At 56.2% G+C, this 17,054-nt stretch overlaps 1 protein-coding gene across 1 annotated transcript in view; it reads left to right on the top strand.

Annotated features, from left to right (window-relative positions):
• Positions 1-17,054, top strand: part of PLXNA1 (plexin A1) — a 98,126-nt gene that overhangs the window by 53,400 nt on the left and 27,672 nt on the right. The window contains 11 exon segments of the mRNA XM_030502444.1: positions 969-1,169; positions 9,021-9,117; positions 9,460-9,650; positions 12,044-12,195; positions 12,492-12,612; positions 12,944-13,097; positions 13,632-13,797; positions 14,677-14,767; positions 15,122-15,361; positions 15,513-15,656; positions 16,347-16,581. Of these exon segments, the coding sequence (XP_030358304.1) occupies positions 969-1,169; positions 9,021-9,117; positions 9,460-9,650; positions 12,044-12,195; positions 12,492-12,612; positions 12,944-13,097; positions 13,632-13,797; positions 14,677-14,767; positions 15,122-15,361; positions 15,513-15,656; positions 16,347-16,581 (1,792 nt within the window).

Raw genomic sequence — 17,054 nt, 5'->3', positions numbered from 1 at the left:
AGCAGGGTGCCTGCATGCACCCAGTGGTGCTGCTGCTGTTTCTGTGCTCAGAGCAGCTCCTTGCAGCACATTATTCCCCCTGGATGTTATTTCTTCCCGGAGTCACTGCCATAGGTGTGCACCCTTGGTCCTGCCTGGCAGAGCCAGCCTGGGATTGCATCAGGCTGTTGTTGCTGGTGGCACCCGCCGGGGCTGTGGGGCTCTGCTGCTGCCTGAGCTCATTTATTTGTGCTCTCCTGCTCCCCTGTGCTTTGCACACAAGGTTCACTGGAGCAGCCGGGAGCCCATGGCTGTTAAAACCAAGTGCTCCTTCCCCTGGGAGCATCAGGGCTGGTGGGGTGGTGCTGAGCCCCTTGCCTTCCTCTCCCAGGCCTCACCAGCATCCCCTGGCCGGAGGCACTGTCCTCTGGGCGATGCTGCTTCGAGCTGACCACAGATAGAAGCAGCAGCAGCAACATTCACTGCAGAATGAGTTCTCTGCAACGCTGCAGAACCACGTTGCAGTGTCAAAGGGGGAAAAGGCTTTTCTGTCCACTTGTGAAGGGAGATGGAGGCTGTAAGGGAAACGAGAAGGCTGAGAGAGCCTTACAATGCACAGCCCAGCAGGTGTTAACTCTGAAACCTACTGACTCAATGATGACATTACAGCCCATCTCGTTACCAGTCATTCTGCCCACATGTGTGCAGGTCCCACAGCTGAATCCTCTCCCCACCTCCCACCTGGATCAACCCAAGCTGTGAAAAACACCCCACAGCCCTGCTACCAGGTTCCTCTGTGCTCTCCCTTCCTGTCATCATGGCTTTGGTCAGAGCAGCCGTGAGGTGCTGGTTTGGGGTTGGCTGCACATAGAGATTTACTCAGGGTGGTATTCTTGTAGCGCATTGCCCAGCTTGCCAGCCAAGGAGGGTCTCAGGGTGCTGGGGTCTGCGTGGTGTTCCATCTCATCAGTGCCTTGTTCCCGTTACAGGACTGCCCCCAGATCCTGCCCTCCACCCAGATCTACATCCCCGTTGGGGTGGTGAAACCCATCACCCTGACGGCCAAGAACCTGCCGCAGCCGCAGTCCGGGCAGCGCAACTACGAGTGCATCTTCCACATCCCTGGCAGCACCACCCGTGTCACCGCCCTGCGCTTCAACAGCACCAGCATCCAGTGCCAGAACACCTCGGTGAGTGCAGGACAGGACCCGGCTCGGGCTTTGTTTGGGGGCTGCTCATCCCTGCTCTGCCCCAGGACCTTCCTGTGTGGTTATATGCTGGGTTTGCTCTCCCATGGGCAGGTACCAGGGGGGTTTCTGGTGCTTGCGGGGTGTGAAGTGGGGTCCTCCTTGCTTCCCCAGTGCGTGTGGAGGCTGCTGCTCAGGGTCATTCCGGATGGGATCAATGCCAGAGCTGCCCTGGGGGAGCTGCCAGGCTTTAGGAGCACTTCCAAGGAAATTGGCTTTGGGAAGCTGAAGAAAGTTGCCTGGGCTGGAGCCAGCTGGCCCGGACGTGCCGGAGGCTTGCCTCCCCTTCTCCCTGCCTGCTCTTGCTTCCCCTGACACCAACCCATCCCGCTTTACAGGCAGGATTGAGCTAACACCTTCTCCGTGTCACACTATGCACACGCTGCCCTGTGTGCTGCTGTTACTGCTGGCCCCAGAGCACTTCCCTCCTCCCTGCAGCCCGCAGCCATTCCCAGCTCCCACCCATCCCTGCATCTGTGGTGCATGGCCTCTGCCCTTGCTCCCTGCAGCTCTGTCTCCTGCAGGCAGCTCTGCCCTCTCCCGTTGCCTTCTCCCTAAGTGAAAGGGTGTTTGGTGGCCCCTCGCTGTGCTGTTTTGTGCCCCTTTCTGTACAGCAATCCTGTGCAGGGAGCCCTAAGCCCACCAGCAAACCCACCCAGGGTGTTAATAGCTCCACAGCATTACTCAGCTCCTCCAGTGCCCTGCTGGGCTCTGCACTGACCTGCCCTCATCCGCATGGAGCCCGGCCCTCCCTTCTCCTTCCCATTTAATCCTTTCAAAATTTGTTTTCCATCACTCACACTGTGAAAGCTCATTTGCAGCCTCACACCAGCACTGAGCCCTGCTCCCCTGTCCTTTGGTGGCACGTGTGACATTTAGAGGCTGTTGAAGACGAGCCCTGGCTCCCTCCTTCCTCCTGTGCTCCTGGGGATGCGGAGCCTTTGGGCAGGAGGAGCATCCCGAGTCGCTGCATCCTGCCCTGGGTAGCAGTGCTGGGGGGATGCTGTAGTGCCAGGGCTCGCTCTTGGCAACACGCAGTTGGTGATGAGCAGAAATGCTCCTTGTCCTGAGCTGCTGCCTGGAGATGGTGGTGGTGGGGCTGTGCTTGGTCTGGAGGTGGATACAGGCAGCAGCACAAAGTGCAAGGTCCAGAGAGCAGCAGGACCAGAACAGTGTCTGCAGGGCTCTGCTGCAACCAGCCAGTGTTGAAACAGCTTAAGCAAAGGTTTGTCTTCTTGCTACTGTGTTTAGGGAAGAAAAGAATGCAGATGGAGAGCTGCCTGGTGGAGCTGGCTTGGTGGCTAGTCCCTGGTGTGGCTCATGGCCTTCACCAGGGCTTCATCATGCAGGTCTGCTCCCAGACCCAATTTTGTCCATTGCCTGCATGGCTCGGTGTTAGTGCTTTGAGGGGAATGCGATGGATGTGTTGCTAAGAGACATCATGGTGGTGGGGGTCCTTTCTCTGGGGTCTCGTTGCTGCTCGTAGCCAAGCTTGGCTGCGCTGTGTCTGCCACAGCCATGTGAGAGGGTTCTTGGGGGTCAGCTGAGCCACTTGTGTCCTAGCAGAAGACTTGGGTATATCAGGTACCTGCTTCGTCGTCCGAGGGCTGTTCTGCAACATGTCCATGTCTGGCCCCACTGCCTGCGGTTGGAAATGGGCTGCAGGAACCATTGCCCTGGTGCAGAGCGTGGAAGAAATGTGGCCTCTTTGTCCCTGCCCAACCTGCAGGGACCCTGCTTGGGCGCAGAGTGGAGAGGCAGAAGCAAAACCCACCTCCTGTGTTTCCCAAGGGATGCTGTGGCTGCCAGCACTGATGTTGTGAGCTGCACGGGCTCTGCAGCCCTTCTCCAAAGGGATAGGACAGCTTGAGCTGTGCCTGCCCGCCCTATGGTCCCCACGTTGAGCTGACAGTGGTGGATGTTTGACCTGGAAATTGCCAGGGATGCCCTGAACGTGGAGCAAATGGGATAGAGGGTGCATGTGAGATGGTGTGGGCATGAGAGCGGGTGGCAGCAGCTTGATGGGGCCCACGGTGTCAGGCAGGAGACGTGGCTTCCAGGCACGGGGTGGCTTCACAGACGGCAGAAGACAGTTTTGGCTTGAGAGGAGCTGTCTTGCTTTCAGGGTCTGCTTTAACGTTTGAGGGCACTTAGCCAGGCTGCGTTCTGGAGTGGGGGATTTGCATTCACACTTGTGTGATGGTTGTCTCCTCCACGTCTTTTCTTGCGGTCCATCTGGCTGGTTGGTAGCGCTTCGTGCTCCTGCGCCATCACCCACCCGTGACCCGATGGATTCTTCCATTGCAATTCATCATTTGGGATAGGATTTTAGGGGAGTGGGGAAGTAGGGCAGGATGACACCCAGCCAGCAAGTGAAGGATGGATGTCCTCTCCTCTGAAAGGCATTTAAGCACACTTTTGTTTCCAGGAGTTCAATGGGATCTAAACAAGAGGTTAATTACTCTGTGGAATTAGGGATGCTTTCCTAAATCCCGGGTGAATGGAAGGGATAATAAGTCAAGCCTGCTTAAAACTCTTTGTCTTTTGTTTAGTTTTAGTGCTTGTCAAACTCCAGTGACTTGTTAGGCTTTGAAGAAAGGACATCTTGGTTAAATATTCAGCAGTCCATTCATTAAGGTTTGAGTGTCGACTATAAACATTGTTTGAGACACCCAATAGATCTCCAGCAAACTGAAGGGAGACCAGGCCTGGTGTTCCCCATCATCCCGGCGCAAAAACCCAGCAGACAAAAGCCTTTTCTGCCTCCTCACTTTAGTGTCTTTTTGCTCTCCAAGAGGAAAAGCAACCTGAAAGGTTTTCCACGTGCATTGTAAGGAAGCAAAAAGGAAAGGCAAGCCTAAGAAGATGAAATCCTTTGCCAATAAACTGGGGTTTTTCGTTAGTTGGTTAGTTATAATCTTCTGGAATTAAACATTTCCAGGCTTGCCTCTTACAGCAGAGAATGGAGGGATGGTCATGGGCCTTAAAGTGTGCAGGTAATGCCACTGAGTTTCATTTTCCAAGCATCCCTGCCTTTGCCCGTTCTTTCCCATCTGCCGTCCCTCAACAGGGCTCATCCTTTTGAATGCTGCAAAAAAATGAGCAGTTTTGCTGTTGGGAAGTACCACAGTCCCCAGTACTGCTTGTAACCTTGGACTTCATCCCGTTTAGTCCTGGCCTTGGCAGAATGGCTGCGGGTGTTTCTCACTGCCAAGGGTTTGGCTTTTACCTTCCAGAATGTCCCTATTAAGGTTGAAATAGCCCCAGAGCTGCTCTTTGCCTTTAAATGTAAAAATAGGAAGAACCCCTGATCTCCTTTCTGTGAGCATTGGAGTTTGTCGTCTCAGCACTTTAGATTAAGCCTCACGCCTCAGTTATTTCCCTTTCCTCTTACCCAAAGCCCTGCGTGGTGAGGAGCAGCTGTGTCACCTCCCTGGCTCCTTCCCTGCTGATCCCATGGACAGACCATTATATCCACTCGTTTGGGCCATGGCTCTGGAGGTCACTCCCCTCCTCTGGGATGGCTCCACTTGGGATGTTCACGCAGGAGCAGCTTATCCCATGACAAAGTGATGTGGGTGCAGAGCAGGGTGGGTGTGCGGTGGTACCCGGTGCGGATGCTGAGGCTGCGGTGCCCCAGGCGTGGATGTGGGAAGGCAAGACCTGGTGGATTCATGTTTTCTGGGTATTTCTTTGACATGGCTGTTGCTCTGACATATTCCCAGGGTCTCAGGTTCTCACTTCCACCCTGCCAAACTTTGGGCAGGAGGAATCCAGGTGAAGGAGCTTGTGTGGGATCGGGGAGGAAAGGGGGGAGATTTATGTGAAAGGAGAAAAGGAGATCCAGAATGAAAGGCCAAGCGTTCCTATCAAGTTGTGCTGTTGTGTGCATGACAGTGTTTTACTAGGCCTGGGGTGTATTTATGGAAGAACATAAATCATACACACATGCCCTGCTCCGAGTGCCGCACACCTCCAATAAAGGTATCTCTAATTAACCAGCCATGGAGAGGGAAGCAGGATTGGAGCCCATTCTCCAACAGCTCCGTTCTCCAACAAAGCCATGCTCTCCGTCCTGGCGCTGCCTGCATTTATCTTTCCTTCAGCAGTGTTTAAAGTGAAAAGGGAGTATCAGGAGAGTTTGATAGGATCCAATTAAATTCCAGCAGATAAAATAATGATGAATTGCAGTTGAGCCCTGGCGAGACGCGATGTACATTACTGCCGTCCCCGTAGTGCGGGGAAGGAGTTGAGGTCATCAACTACAGGAAAATAGGACACAGCTGCAGCCCGAGCGCTCCTTCAGAAATGCAGCCCAGGGGGATGGTGCAGATGGGAAGGAGGGGGGGATGCAAGGGAAATTTGGATGTGTGGGATTGCTCACAGAGGGCGGAGGAGCTGCCCCTCCGCTGGAGTGGGATGGATGCCCTGGTGGGGTGTGATGGCTGTGGGGCACCCACAGCCCTTCTAGCATGCTGGGCTGGTGGCATCCCTGCATGGGGATGGGGGGAGTATGAGAATTGGGGATGAGAGAAGCACATGAGGTCGTTGGCTGTTACTTGGGTAGATGTGAGGGTGCTGAGGCGCTGGCACAGGTTGCTCCGAGAAGCTGTGGCTGCCCCATCCCTGCAGTGTTCAAGGCCAGGTTGGACACAGGGGCTTGGAGCAACTTGCTCTAGTGGAAGGTGTCCCTGCCCGTGGCAGGGGGTTGGAACTGGATGATCTTAAGGTAATTTCCAACGCAAATGAGTCTGTCATTCTATGATTCCAAGCTGCCTAAGTTTTGGATAAAGAGCCTTGAAAAAGGCTTAGCAAGAAGCCCTCTTGTCTGAACATCATCCCTGCAGAAGGAGACCTTTCTGGGAATAGCCATACCCAGGTTGGTGGGGCTGGCACATCATCTATCAGCTCTTCCATGCTCGCCTTCCAGGAAGGACAGCAAGGCTGGCGGGGCTAGGTAAGGAACCAAGCAGCTCACAGCTCTGCTGCTGACTCACTCGATGACATCCTTTCTCTCATCCCCTTCTGTGGACTGTGCTGCATGACAACGCTCCTCTTCCGGGCGCCGTTGGTCTGCTCTTGGGGCTGTGCCTGCTTTATTTTGCTCCCAGAGGAAACATCCCTTTCCTGTAACTCAGCTTCGTGGCAGCATCGTGGCACATCATCCTTCAGCACAGCCAGAGGGTCCTGGGCACCTCTGTAGAGTGAAAGGTGTTCTGACAGCAGCGCTGCAGGGTAGGTGCATCCATCCCACTGCGGACACCCGCCCTGGCATCCCCTCCCATGGCTCATCCCGGATCGCTGCCAGCCACAGTGATTGATTAACCGGGAATAGCAGTTAAGTATTTAATGGATGTTCAGCTCCATGCTAGCTAGAGGCAGGGAGGAGCCAGTGTGATGGGACCTGCTGGCTCTCCGTGGGCTGATCCCATGGGATGGACAGATTGGTAAGCACCCCCCTCCCTGATCCTCTCTGATCCCCACCGGCTGTGGGACCTTCAGGGCCAGGAAGTGACCGCTGCTTTGCTGTGGTTTGGTTGCTACCTCCTCTCCTGTGGGTGGAGAGGGCACCTTCCTGCTTCCCACAGCTACAAGGGTGGCTTAGGAAAACGTCCTTCAAAATAAGAGATGCTTTGGAAATTAGAAAGGATCTGATGGAACTCTGTGTCCATGGAGGCTGAGCCCCGAGCCCCTGCGGCCGCAGCTCCTGCCTGCATGCAGCTGAGCCGTGACTCCAGCTCTCGCATCCTACAGGGACCAGTAACAGCATCCAAGCTGCCTGTTTGCAGGGCAGGTGAGAGGCTGCTGACGGACACGCAGATGCTGAGGACACGTTTTTCATTAATACCCAGGTTCCCTTGGTGATCCCAGCCAGGGTGATAACTCCTGCTCCTGCCTGCTGCTTCCCTCTGCGCAGTCCCGCCTGCTCCAGCTCCACACATCCAGCATCCTCAGCACGCCTTCCTTCCCCAGAGGAACACCATCTCTTGTGCAGTCGCGCTGTTGGGCTGGCACATGGAGAGTTAATGCTCTCCCTCCCTCTCCCCCCACTATTCTTCTTCCTCCAACCCACCTCCCAGAAGAACTAATTTCCAAAAGCAGCCGGGGCAGAGAGATGCAAATAAGTGTTTTGGACAGCTGCAGGCTGGATGCCTTCCGAGATGCCAGGGCCCCAAATGAGACATGTCAGAGTACAAATTGAAAATGCCAATTTCACTTACGCTGCCACGTGGCTCCTCACAGCTAAATCCTGCTCCGGCGCCATCACCGCCCTCCCCAGCCTCAGCACATGCTCCCTCTGCTCCATGCTCCAGGTCTGGCCAGCTCCTTGTCATGGTCCTGTTGGGGATGTCCTTGGGTTGATGTAGGATAGGGGAAGGTGAATGGATCTGGACTCCCAATGTGGTTCTGGGTCCGTCTTCCCAAGCCTGATGATGGGAATGTTGCTGAGAGGCTCTGCTTGCAGGTGGTGTGTGGTGGAGATGTGGCTGAAGGTCCTCTGAGCAAACACTGTCAGAGGCTCTGTGATGGGGGGCAATGGGGCTTTCATATAGAGGGGACATGGTGGTGGAGCTGTTGGGTGCTCAAGAAAGGGCTGAGTTTGCTGTTGGGTGTTTTGTGTCTTAGAAGTACTGCATAGGGTTGATCAGCATCAGCCTTCCTCCCGGGGAGAGCTGTGTTTTGGGGTCCTTCACCCTGTGTTTGGGTGGGGTGCACATAGGACCACAAACCAAAAGCTGTGGAGGTGTAAGTGAGAGGACCAGGCTTGTCCTTGCATTTGTACCTTGTAGGGTTGAGGGAGGATGTGTTGCTGTATGTCTCATGTTGGGCACATGCCCCACTTTGGTGCCATGTTGGGTCCTGGACCATGGCTGGTGATGGGAGAGACTCAGCATGGAAGGGCCCAGCTTTGGTAGCGAGAAGGATCCAAGTGTCTCCTGCTTCCCACAGCCACATGGGCATGCTGGCTGCCTTTGGGGCCTCATCCCTGCCTCCTGTGGAGGGGGTCAAGCAGAGCAGACCCCCTGAAGCAGTCCCTGGTGCTCGCAGGGGGCAGATGTGCTCTGTGGGTCAGTGCTGGAGGAGATGCTGAGGCCGCCTCCTCCAGATACAGCACCAGGGCTGCGGAAGGTGATGCTGGGGCTGGCTGGAGCCGCTGCCGGCGCGTCCCTGCTCCCTAACAAACTCCAGCAGCCCATGAATCATTCATTTAATCTCTCGTGACATGCCTGTCATTTTCCCGGGCGAGGAGCGGGGAATCTCTTGCCGAAGGAGGTCATTAGCTGTCAGGGATGGTTCCAACTGCCTTCCTGCCTCCGTATCGATTAAACCGCTCCTCCGGCATGCGGCGGCTGTGCGGGGAATATTGATGGGCTGCCGGGGCTGGGGCTTGGCTCTCGTGGCAGGGAGGCGGCACTGGCCAGGTTGGAAGGAGCAGCAGAGGTGGGTATGTCCGGGCAGCAGCGAGTGCTGGGGTCTTGGTTTGGGATCCCATGGAGCAGTGTCACCTTCCTACATCGCAGATCAGACCTTTGGCTTAATGGGTTTTGGGTCTATTTAGAAACCTTCTATTTTGCTAATTTGTATTTTTTTGCTAATTCAGCCTACTGGTTTGTATGTGCTGTGGTGATTGCTTTAGACCTGTCTGTTCCCAGCCAGCGAGTCCGAACCAGTCCCCATCACTTTCTTCTGCATTGTTGGGAGACATCCATGTGACAGGGTTTTATGCCTCTCTGTGCCCCTCACCGGGGCATTTTGCCTCACCAATTTGCCTCTTTCTGTCCCCTCCTGCAGTATTTCTATGAAGGGAATGACATCAGCGACCTGCCAGTCAACTTGTCCGTGGTCTGGAATGGGAACTTTGTCATTGACAACCCCCAGAACATCCAGGGTGAGTGAGGAATGGGACCGGGGTGGGAAACCAGCCTCATGCCCCCTGGCCTCCAGCCCACCCCTCTCCCCAGCCCTGTTGCAGTTTGCGCCAGTGATGCTCTTCATGCATCCATCAAATGGGTTTGCTAAACAAGAGGCTTTTCTCCAAGTTTTGGGCAAGAGCCCAAAGCTCTGCCGCAGCGTTGAGTCCAGGCTGCTGGTGCCTCCTGCCCACGGGGGTTTGTCCCCTTGGGAGCTGCTGGCAGTGGGATGGGGAAGGAGCGGGTGCCCATCTCCCCCAGGCACTGTGCCCATGTGCTGGTGTGTCTGTGCTGACCCTGGCTCTCCTCCTGCCTTGCAGCCCACCTGTACAAGTGCTCGGCGCTGCGGGAGAGCTGCGGGCTGTGCCTCAAGGCTGACCCGCGCTTCGAGTGCGGCTGGTGCGTGTCGGAGCGGCGCTGCTCGCTGCGGCAGCACTGCCTGGCCTACGAGAGCAGCTGGATGCACGCCACCAGTGGCAACAGCCGCTGCACCGACCCCAAGATCACCAAGGTATGTGGGGATGGACGGGTGGGGATGCGCTGTGCTGCGGGACCCGGCGGGGAGATGGATGATGGGGCTGGAGATGGGGCTCTCCGGTGGCACCTCACAGCAGCCAAATGTACTTGGTGTTTAGGACTGAGCCCCTCTGGTCACCGCTTTCATTTCGAAGGCTAAAATCCTCTCTCCACCACCCCCATGCACTGGTTTTCTGGCTCATCTCTGAGATTCCCACCACTCCTACATGTGATGGGAGGATCCTGGGAAAGCCGCGGATCCAGGTTGCTGCTCCTCAGTGCTCGCTGGGGCTGGTAGTTCATCATCACCCCCTTCCCTGACAGCTTTTATGACCTTTGCTTAATAACACTGTGTATATTAATGTTCACATGCCTGTCGGGCCGGGCTCCAAGTGCACTGGAGGGACTGGTGGGTATTTCTGCTGGATACCTTCTGTTTACCCGTGTCTGGCGAGGCCTCGCTGGTGTTAATTACTGGAGTCTTAGCGCAGGATCTGCTCTGTTTGGGTTTCAGTGTTTTATCTGATGGAAGCTGGAAGTGAGAGTGGTGCCTTTTCCACTCCTTCTGCACCAGTGTTGCGGTGTGCTGGGTGACAGCCGTGGGGGGAAAGGGGAGCCTCAGTAGCAGCTCTCCAGCCTGGAATCATTGTGCAATGCTGCAGTAACTGCAGGTGTAGCACGAGCAGATCTGGTAGCATTTAGGCTTGAGCTTGGTGCCATTCTGCGTTAGCGACTTTAGAGCTGGTGGTCGGTGTGGGTGTGTGTAGCTGTTGGTGTGATGCTCTCAGGCAGCCTGCCTGTTGCCTGCTGCTTCCCACAACCCCTGTCCCACACTCTGGAAGGAAAAGAGACTCCTACAGGACAAGGGGAATGGCTTTAACTTGCCAGAGGGGAGATTGAGATGAGCTCTGAGGCAGAAGCTCTTCCCTGTGAGGGTGCTGAGGTGCTGGCACAGACTTTTCCCAGAGAAGCTGTGGCTGCCCCATCCCTGGCAGTGTTCAAGGCCAGGTTGGACACAGGGGCTTGGAGCAACCTGCTCTAGTGGAAGGTGTCCCTGCCTGTGGCAGGGGTTGGAACTGGATGAGCTTTAAGGTCCCTTCCAACCCAAACCATTCCGTTATTCCATGATACAGAGATTTCAGGAGGAGCTGGAGCTTCCTTCCTGCCCAGCCCACTGGGGTGCTGGTGTCTTCATGGTTGCTGGGGCTGGGCTGGGAGATGACAATGATTCTTCACCCTTGGAGTGAAGAATCACATACCCATTGCTCGGTGGTGGGGACAAGCCTCCTCCAAACCTCTGCAGGGTCCTGCCTGATGCTGGCTGTGACCCTCAGATCAATATCCCTTCCCCTGGGAAGGAGGAACCCCTCAGCTTTAGCACCTCCTGGTCCTGCTGCAGCCGCCAGAGCTGGGAACAAGCCCCCTGTTCATACCCACCAGAGCTTAATGTGAAAAGACCCTGCGAAACCAATTAGCAGGAAAGCATTGGTGTTTGTCAGGGCCAGGAGTTCAGGGCTGGAGGGGGAAAGGGGATGCTCGAGCAGCCCCCGCTCTCCACAGCTCCCTCCTTGTTTAGCCGTGACCTCCTTGTGCCGGGCAGCAATGATGTGGTTTCATTCTGGGGCTCATTTCTCCCCGGACGCGTGGCCCTTGTCAGCTCTACCGTGGAGGAGGAGGAGCAGAACATGCGGAGCAGCTTTTAACATGCATTTAGAAACACCAAACAACCAACCTCTGCTTGCAGCCACCCCGCCAGGGCTGGGTTTGAGGAGAAGACCCAGCCTGATGCTGGCAGCGGCTGCTGTAATGGGCTCTGATCCTGGCCTTGGGCAGTGCTGAGCTGGGTTTAGGCAAGCAGTGGTTCCCTGCAGCCCCAGAAGGGGTTTTGCCCTCTAAGTTGTGAGTTGTGGCTGCTTCTGTGGCCCCAAGTGGTGGTCCTGGCTCTGATGCTGCCCCAGAACACATCCCACAGGCTGCCTGGGTGCGAGGGGAATGGTTCCCCCTGTTCCAGCATGCTGGAGGTGATCAGAGTGGTGTGAATCCAGAGGGCAGTGGTTAACCCCAGAGGTGATGGCTGCAGTGGGGCTGTGCAGAAACACTCCCTGTCTCTGTCCTATTGTGTCACCTGTGAGGTGGCTCCATCTGCAGTGGGGTGTTTAAATCCCAACCCTCTGCTTGGACATATCTGGCGTCTCCTGGCTTGTTCCTTGGGGGATTTATGGATGTGGCTGTCATTTGGGAGGTCTTTCTTGCTCTGTGGACTCCTTGCAGATGTGTTGGGATTTATCATCACTCATCTGCTCCTTGGTGCTTGTAAGGGAGTAACACATATCCCATGGCTGCCCAAATGAAGGGTCCTCATGGCTGACGGGCCATGCTCTCTCCTAGCTGTTCCCTGAGACCGGCCCCAGGCAAGGAGGGACCCGTCTGACCATCACTGGCGAGAACCTGGGCCTCAAGTTTGAAGATGTTCGCTGGGGCGTTCGGGTTGGCAAAGTGATGTGCATCCCCATCGAGAGCGAGTACATCAGCGCTGAGCAGTGAGTGTCTGCGAGGGGCATCATCTCGGTGGGCTGGGACAGGGGTGCTGGTCTTCACATGGTTGCTGAAGACATGGGGCTGAACTGGGGGAGAGGTACCTGCTGGTTGTGGTTGCTCTGGAGGAACCCAGGGGCTTGGGGGAAGCTGCCAACAGCCACTGCCCTGGTTTCTGATGAAGCTGCTGGCACCTTTGTTGGTGTTAGATCCATCTCTTCCTGAAACCAGTCCATCCCACCATAGCACAGGGAACGTCTCAGTGCCAGGATACTGAGCGCTCCTTCCCTGTATCCCTTAGGATCGTGTGTGAGATCGGAGATGCCAGCCCGAGCAAGGTCCACGAGGCACGGGTCGAAGTGTGCATCCGCGACTGCTCGCCCAGCTACCGGGCCACGTCCCCCAAGAGCTTCACCTTCGTGGTAAGCCCCATGCAGGGGACAGGTCTGACACCATGGGAGGGAGGTGATGCTGGGTGGACCAGTTGGAAAATCAGCCGTCATTTAGCCACCATTTCCCTGGGGTGCAGGTGGGGATGCTCTGGGCAGGAGATGGGTCATGCTGGTTGAATTACTCCAAGGTTGCCACTGCTCTTGCTTCCCTGTGGTCCTGCTGGCACTGCCACCCTTAGCACCGTGCCCTGCTGCTGTCCCATGGGTCTTCTGCAGGCCTGTCACCTCTTGTGGCTGTTTGGGGATGCAGATTCTGGTCCCCAGCCCGTCTGAGCTCAGGGATGCTCTTTTCCTTTGGCAGACACCCACTTTCTCCCGCGTGATCCCAGCTCGGGGTCCTCTCTCCGGCGGCACCTGGATCGCCATCGAAGGCAGCCACCTCAACGCCGGCAGCAACGTCTCTGTCACCATCGGGGGACGGCCCTGTGCTTTTTCCTGGTGAGGGGCACAGAGGGGTGACGAGGGTGGGCAAAGGGCACCCTCCAGAGGCAGCAGAAACCCTTGGAGAGGGACCGCTGCTGGGGAGCCAGGGGGACCTAAGCCCTGCGGGTGGCCAGAGGCATCTCCCCATGAAACCTCTGTGTGTCAGAGGCTTCAGGAAGAGCCCCAAGAACAGGGATTTTTTCCTCTAAAAGCACAAACCCCCTGAGGCATGACCGCAGAGGGATACATTTTTAGATAGGGATGGATAAAATGGAGCGGCTCTTTTAAATATGTTTCCTGCGTAATTACTGGTTATCAGCCCTAATCGCTGCTGTTTGGCCAGCAGCCCGCGCGATGGGAACGCTCAGAGCTGCTCAGCCTTTCCCTTCCTTTCTGCCTTTTGTTTCAGTTCTTGTGGGGGTTATTTTTGTCTTTCTTTTTCCCCTCCTTTGTCCCTTTGCCCCTTGGCAGTTTGAGAAGGGATGAAGGGCTGGGACATCATTGCCCCTGCTCGCCTCCCTCCTGCTCCGGGCGCTTGGATGGGTTCTGTGTTCCTACCCCAGGAGGATGCCCGGTTGAGATCCGGTGCAGGACCCCTCCTGGGCACAGCCCCGGCGGCTCTCCCATCCTCATCAACATCAACCGGGCAGAGCTGAGCAACCCCGAGGTGAAGTACAACTACACCGAGGACCCCACCATCCAGAAGATCGATCCCGAGTGGAGCATCAACAGGTAAATCCCAGCTTGTGGGGTGCGTGGGGGGCTGTTCTCCACATGGATCCCCCCATCTCCTGATGGATACATCTCGGTGCTGCTGCGATAGCCGCTGGGCCGTGCTCCAGCGACGTGGTGAGAGGAGTGTGAGCAATGGCTTGGCACTGGGGCCCTGCTGACTCCTGGCCTGCAGTGCTCAGCCTGGCAGGGGACAAGAGCAGAGAGCGCTTTGGATCTGCTTAATTTCAGCTTGACATTTGGCGGCGGCAAATAAAATTAAACTGTTTCCCATCAGGGATTTTTTGCAATGTTTACATATTTTTCTAAAAGGTTTGAATTGGCTGGAGAGGAGCCGAAGGAATCCATTAGGAGCCAGCGCCAAGGGGAAACCTTCCCCAGGCTGTTGATGAGAGCGAGCTCCCCAGGGGCATGCCCAGCTCTCCAGGACAATGGGCTCCTTAACACCAACACAAGCCATGGAGAAAAGCTCCTCAGGGCTCAGCATCCTCCTGCCACCCGCTGCCTACGTGGTGAAGGGGTGCAGAGAGGACTCCTCCTCCTTGGGATGCTTTTCCCATCGTGGAAACTTGGTCTCCTTTAGCGTTGGGGGCTGCTTCAGGCCCACAACCCAGACACAGGGGTCTTGGGAGTTGTGTTAATTTGCAGGTTTTATGTCTCTAGGTGGTCCCTGGGTCAGCTTGAGATGGTTTTGGCGCGTGGTATATGCGGATTCTGCCAGATGTGTGGCATCTGAATAGGATAGAGGTCCCCAGGGCATCGTGGTTCACCCAGGCTGGGGCAGATGGGTGCTGGCTGGTGAGGATGGAGTGATTCCCTCCCAGAAGGGAGGACCCAGTGCTAAAGTTGCCTTCCTAACCCGTTGTCTCATGTCTCTAGTGGTGGGACGCTGCTGACTGTGACCCGCCCAACTTGGCACCATCAAAGAGCCAGGATCCGGGCCAGTACGTGCAGCTCTGAAAGGGAGAACGTAAGTGGTGCTGGCTGGGGCTGGGGACAGAGCATAAGAAGGAGGAGGGATTCCCTGAGCCTTCTCCCTGCAGAGCCCCTGGCCATGAAAGCATTGAGATCTGAGTGTGCAAAATTGATGGGATGCTTGTGGGATGTCTGCAGGACAGTGACAGAGAGAGCACATCCACCCCTCGCACATCCATTGCGGACAGGAGCCTCTCGCTGCCCCAGGGTGGGATGTGGTACCTGTTGATGTAACAGCACAGGATATCCCAAGTCTAAACCCCATGTCCAGAGCTGCTGCTTGCAGGAGGCCCTTATGGGGTCTGATCCTGTTGGGAGCTGGGCCTGACCTCAGTTGTGCCTCCTGCAGAACTGCACCGTCTACAACGACACGACCATGGTGTGCTACGCTCCCTCCATCGACAACCCTGTGCGGAGCCCTCCGGAGGTGGGCGACCGCCCGGATGAGATTGGCTTCATCATGGATAACGTCCAGGCCCTGCTCATCATCAACACCACCAACTTCGTCTACTACCCAGACCCTGTCTTCGAGCCCCTCAGCCCCACGGGGATGCTGGAGCTGAAGCCCAGCTCTCCCCTCATCCTCAAGGTAAGGCAGAGGGGTAGGGATGTGTCCCTTGGTGGAGGTGGCTTTTGTCTCTGCTGGCGCAAAGTCCCGCACTGATTTGCTTTACGTTGGGTGGTTTTAAGCACTCCCCATTGCACAAGAACTGACAATCTCGTTCCTTGTTGCCTCAAAGGGCAGGAACCTGCTCCCACCGGCTGCTGGTAACTCCCGCCTGAACTACACGGTGCTGATCGGAGACACCCCCTGCACCCTGACAGTGTCTGAGACCCAGCTCCTCTGCGAGTCCCCCAACCTCACCGGCCAGCACAAAGTCACGGTAGGTGCTGACACTGGTGCCTTTGCTTCTCGTGTCCCTCTGAACCACAGAGGCTCACGCTTTATCCCAGCCCTGCTCTGTGCTCATCCTCGGATGAGGACCGGATAGTCAGTGCATGTGCAGGAGCATCCTTCCTCCTCCCTGGACACCGCTCTCCCTAATTTGTAGGACCAAATGCTTTGTCCCCTCCCCAGCACATACAGCTGGGTGTTCCTGTGCCCTGGGTGGCCCTGCCAACAGCCTCCCTTCCCCACTGGGTGCCAAGGCACAGCCTGTGCCAAGGCAGGGGGAGATTCCCACACCCCTTCCCCTTGGTGCTGGCTCACACCCCAAGGAAGGCTCCTTTGTTAGTGGGGTTGTAGCACAGCAGTGCTCGTGCTCCAGGACCCTGCCAGGTTGAAAGGGACCCAGCACGGTCCCCCCCAGGCTCCCCACTCATGGGGGAACTTGCTTCACATCCCATCTGTTAATGTAGTGTTGTCTGAATGAGACATCAAACTCTGCCTGTTCCACACGCGCGCTGGCAGCGTGTGTCCTGCATCCCATTAAAGCACTCCGCACTGCTCCGGACCAGCTCCTGCTGTCCCTGCATCCTTCCTCCCCTGGGCTGGGAGTCATTCTCCAGCTCCTGGCATAGTGGAAGGGCTGCCCTTGTGACTCCAGGTCTGTTTTCCCCCCACCATGGTGCAGATCAAGGCTGGAGGGTTCGAGTTCTCCCCGGGAACGCTGCAGATCTACTCGGACAGCCTGCTCACCCTGCCTGCCATCATTGGGATCGGTGGAGGAGGTGGCCTGCTCCTCCTCATCATCATCATCGTCCTCATCGCATACAAGCGCAAATCCCGGGATGCTGACCGGACCCTGAAACGCCTCCAGCTGCAGATGGACAACCTGGAGTCCCGGGTGGCCCTGGAATGCAAAGAGGGTGAGGGATCCCTGTGCTGTTAACGTGGGGTCTTGGAGGGTTTCCTACCGTCCCAAAGCTCAGTGTGGTCCCACCCTTTTCCCGCTGCCTTCCAGAGGAGGAATGGGAATCATAGAATCATTTAGGTTGGAAAAGACCTTTAAGAGTCTAACTGTTAACCCAGCACTGCCAAGTCCACCACTAAACCATGTCCCTAAGTGCCACATCCCTAAATACCTCCAGGGAACGGGCAAAGCTGCTTTGTCAAAGGAAGCGAACTCTTTCTGTGTGGGATTTGGGGATTTTTCCTGTTAAGAGTTTCCCCTTTATTTCTCCGAATAGGAGAAAAGAGAGCAAGGAGAGTAGTGGAGGCTGCTTGGGAGCGGGCAGTCCATCTCTCATTATGTGACAGACGGATCCTGTGAAATTGGACAGAATTCCTTGTATGATCCTGCTGATAAAACCTAATTGCCCATTATCCCCCTGAGCTGGCT

The sequence above is a fragment of the Strigops habroptila genome, chromosome 11 (genome assembly GCF_004027225.2).
Source record: "Strigops habroptila isolate Jane chromosome 11, bStrHab1.2.pri, whole genome shotgun sequence".
Lineage (NCBI taxonomy): Eukaryota > Metazoa > Chordata > Aves > Psittaciformes > Psittacidae > Strigops > Strigops habroptila.
Note: the sequence above shows the minus strand (reverse complement) of the source record. Positions and strands in the feature narration are given on the sequence as shown.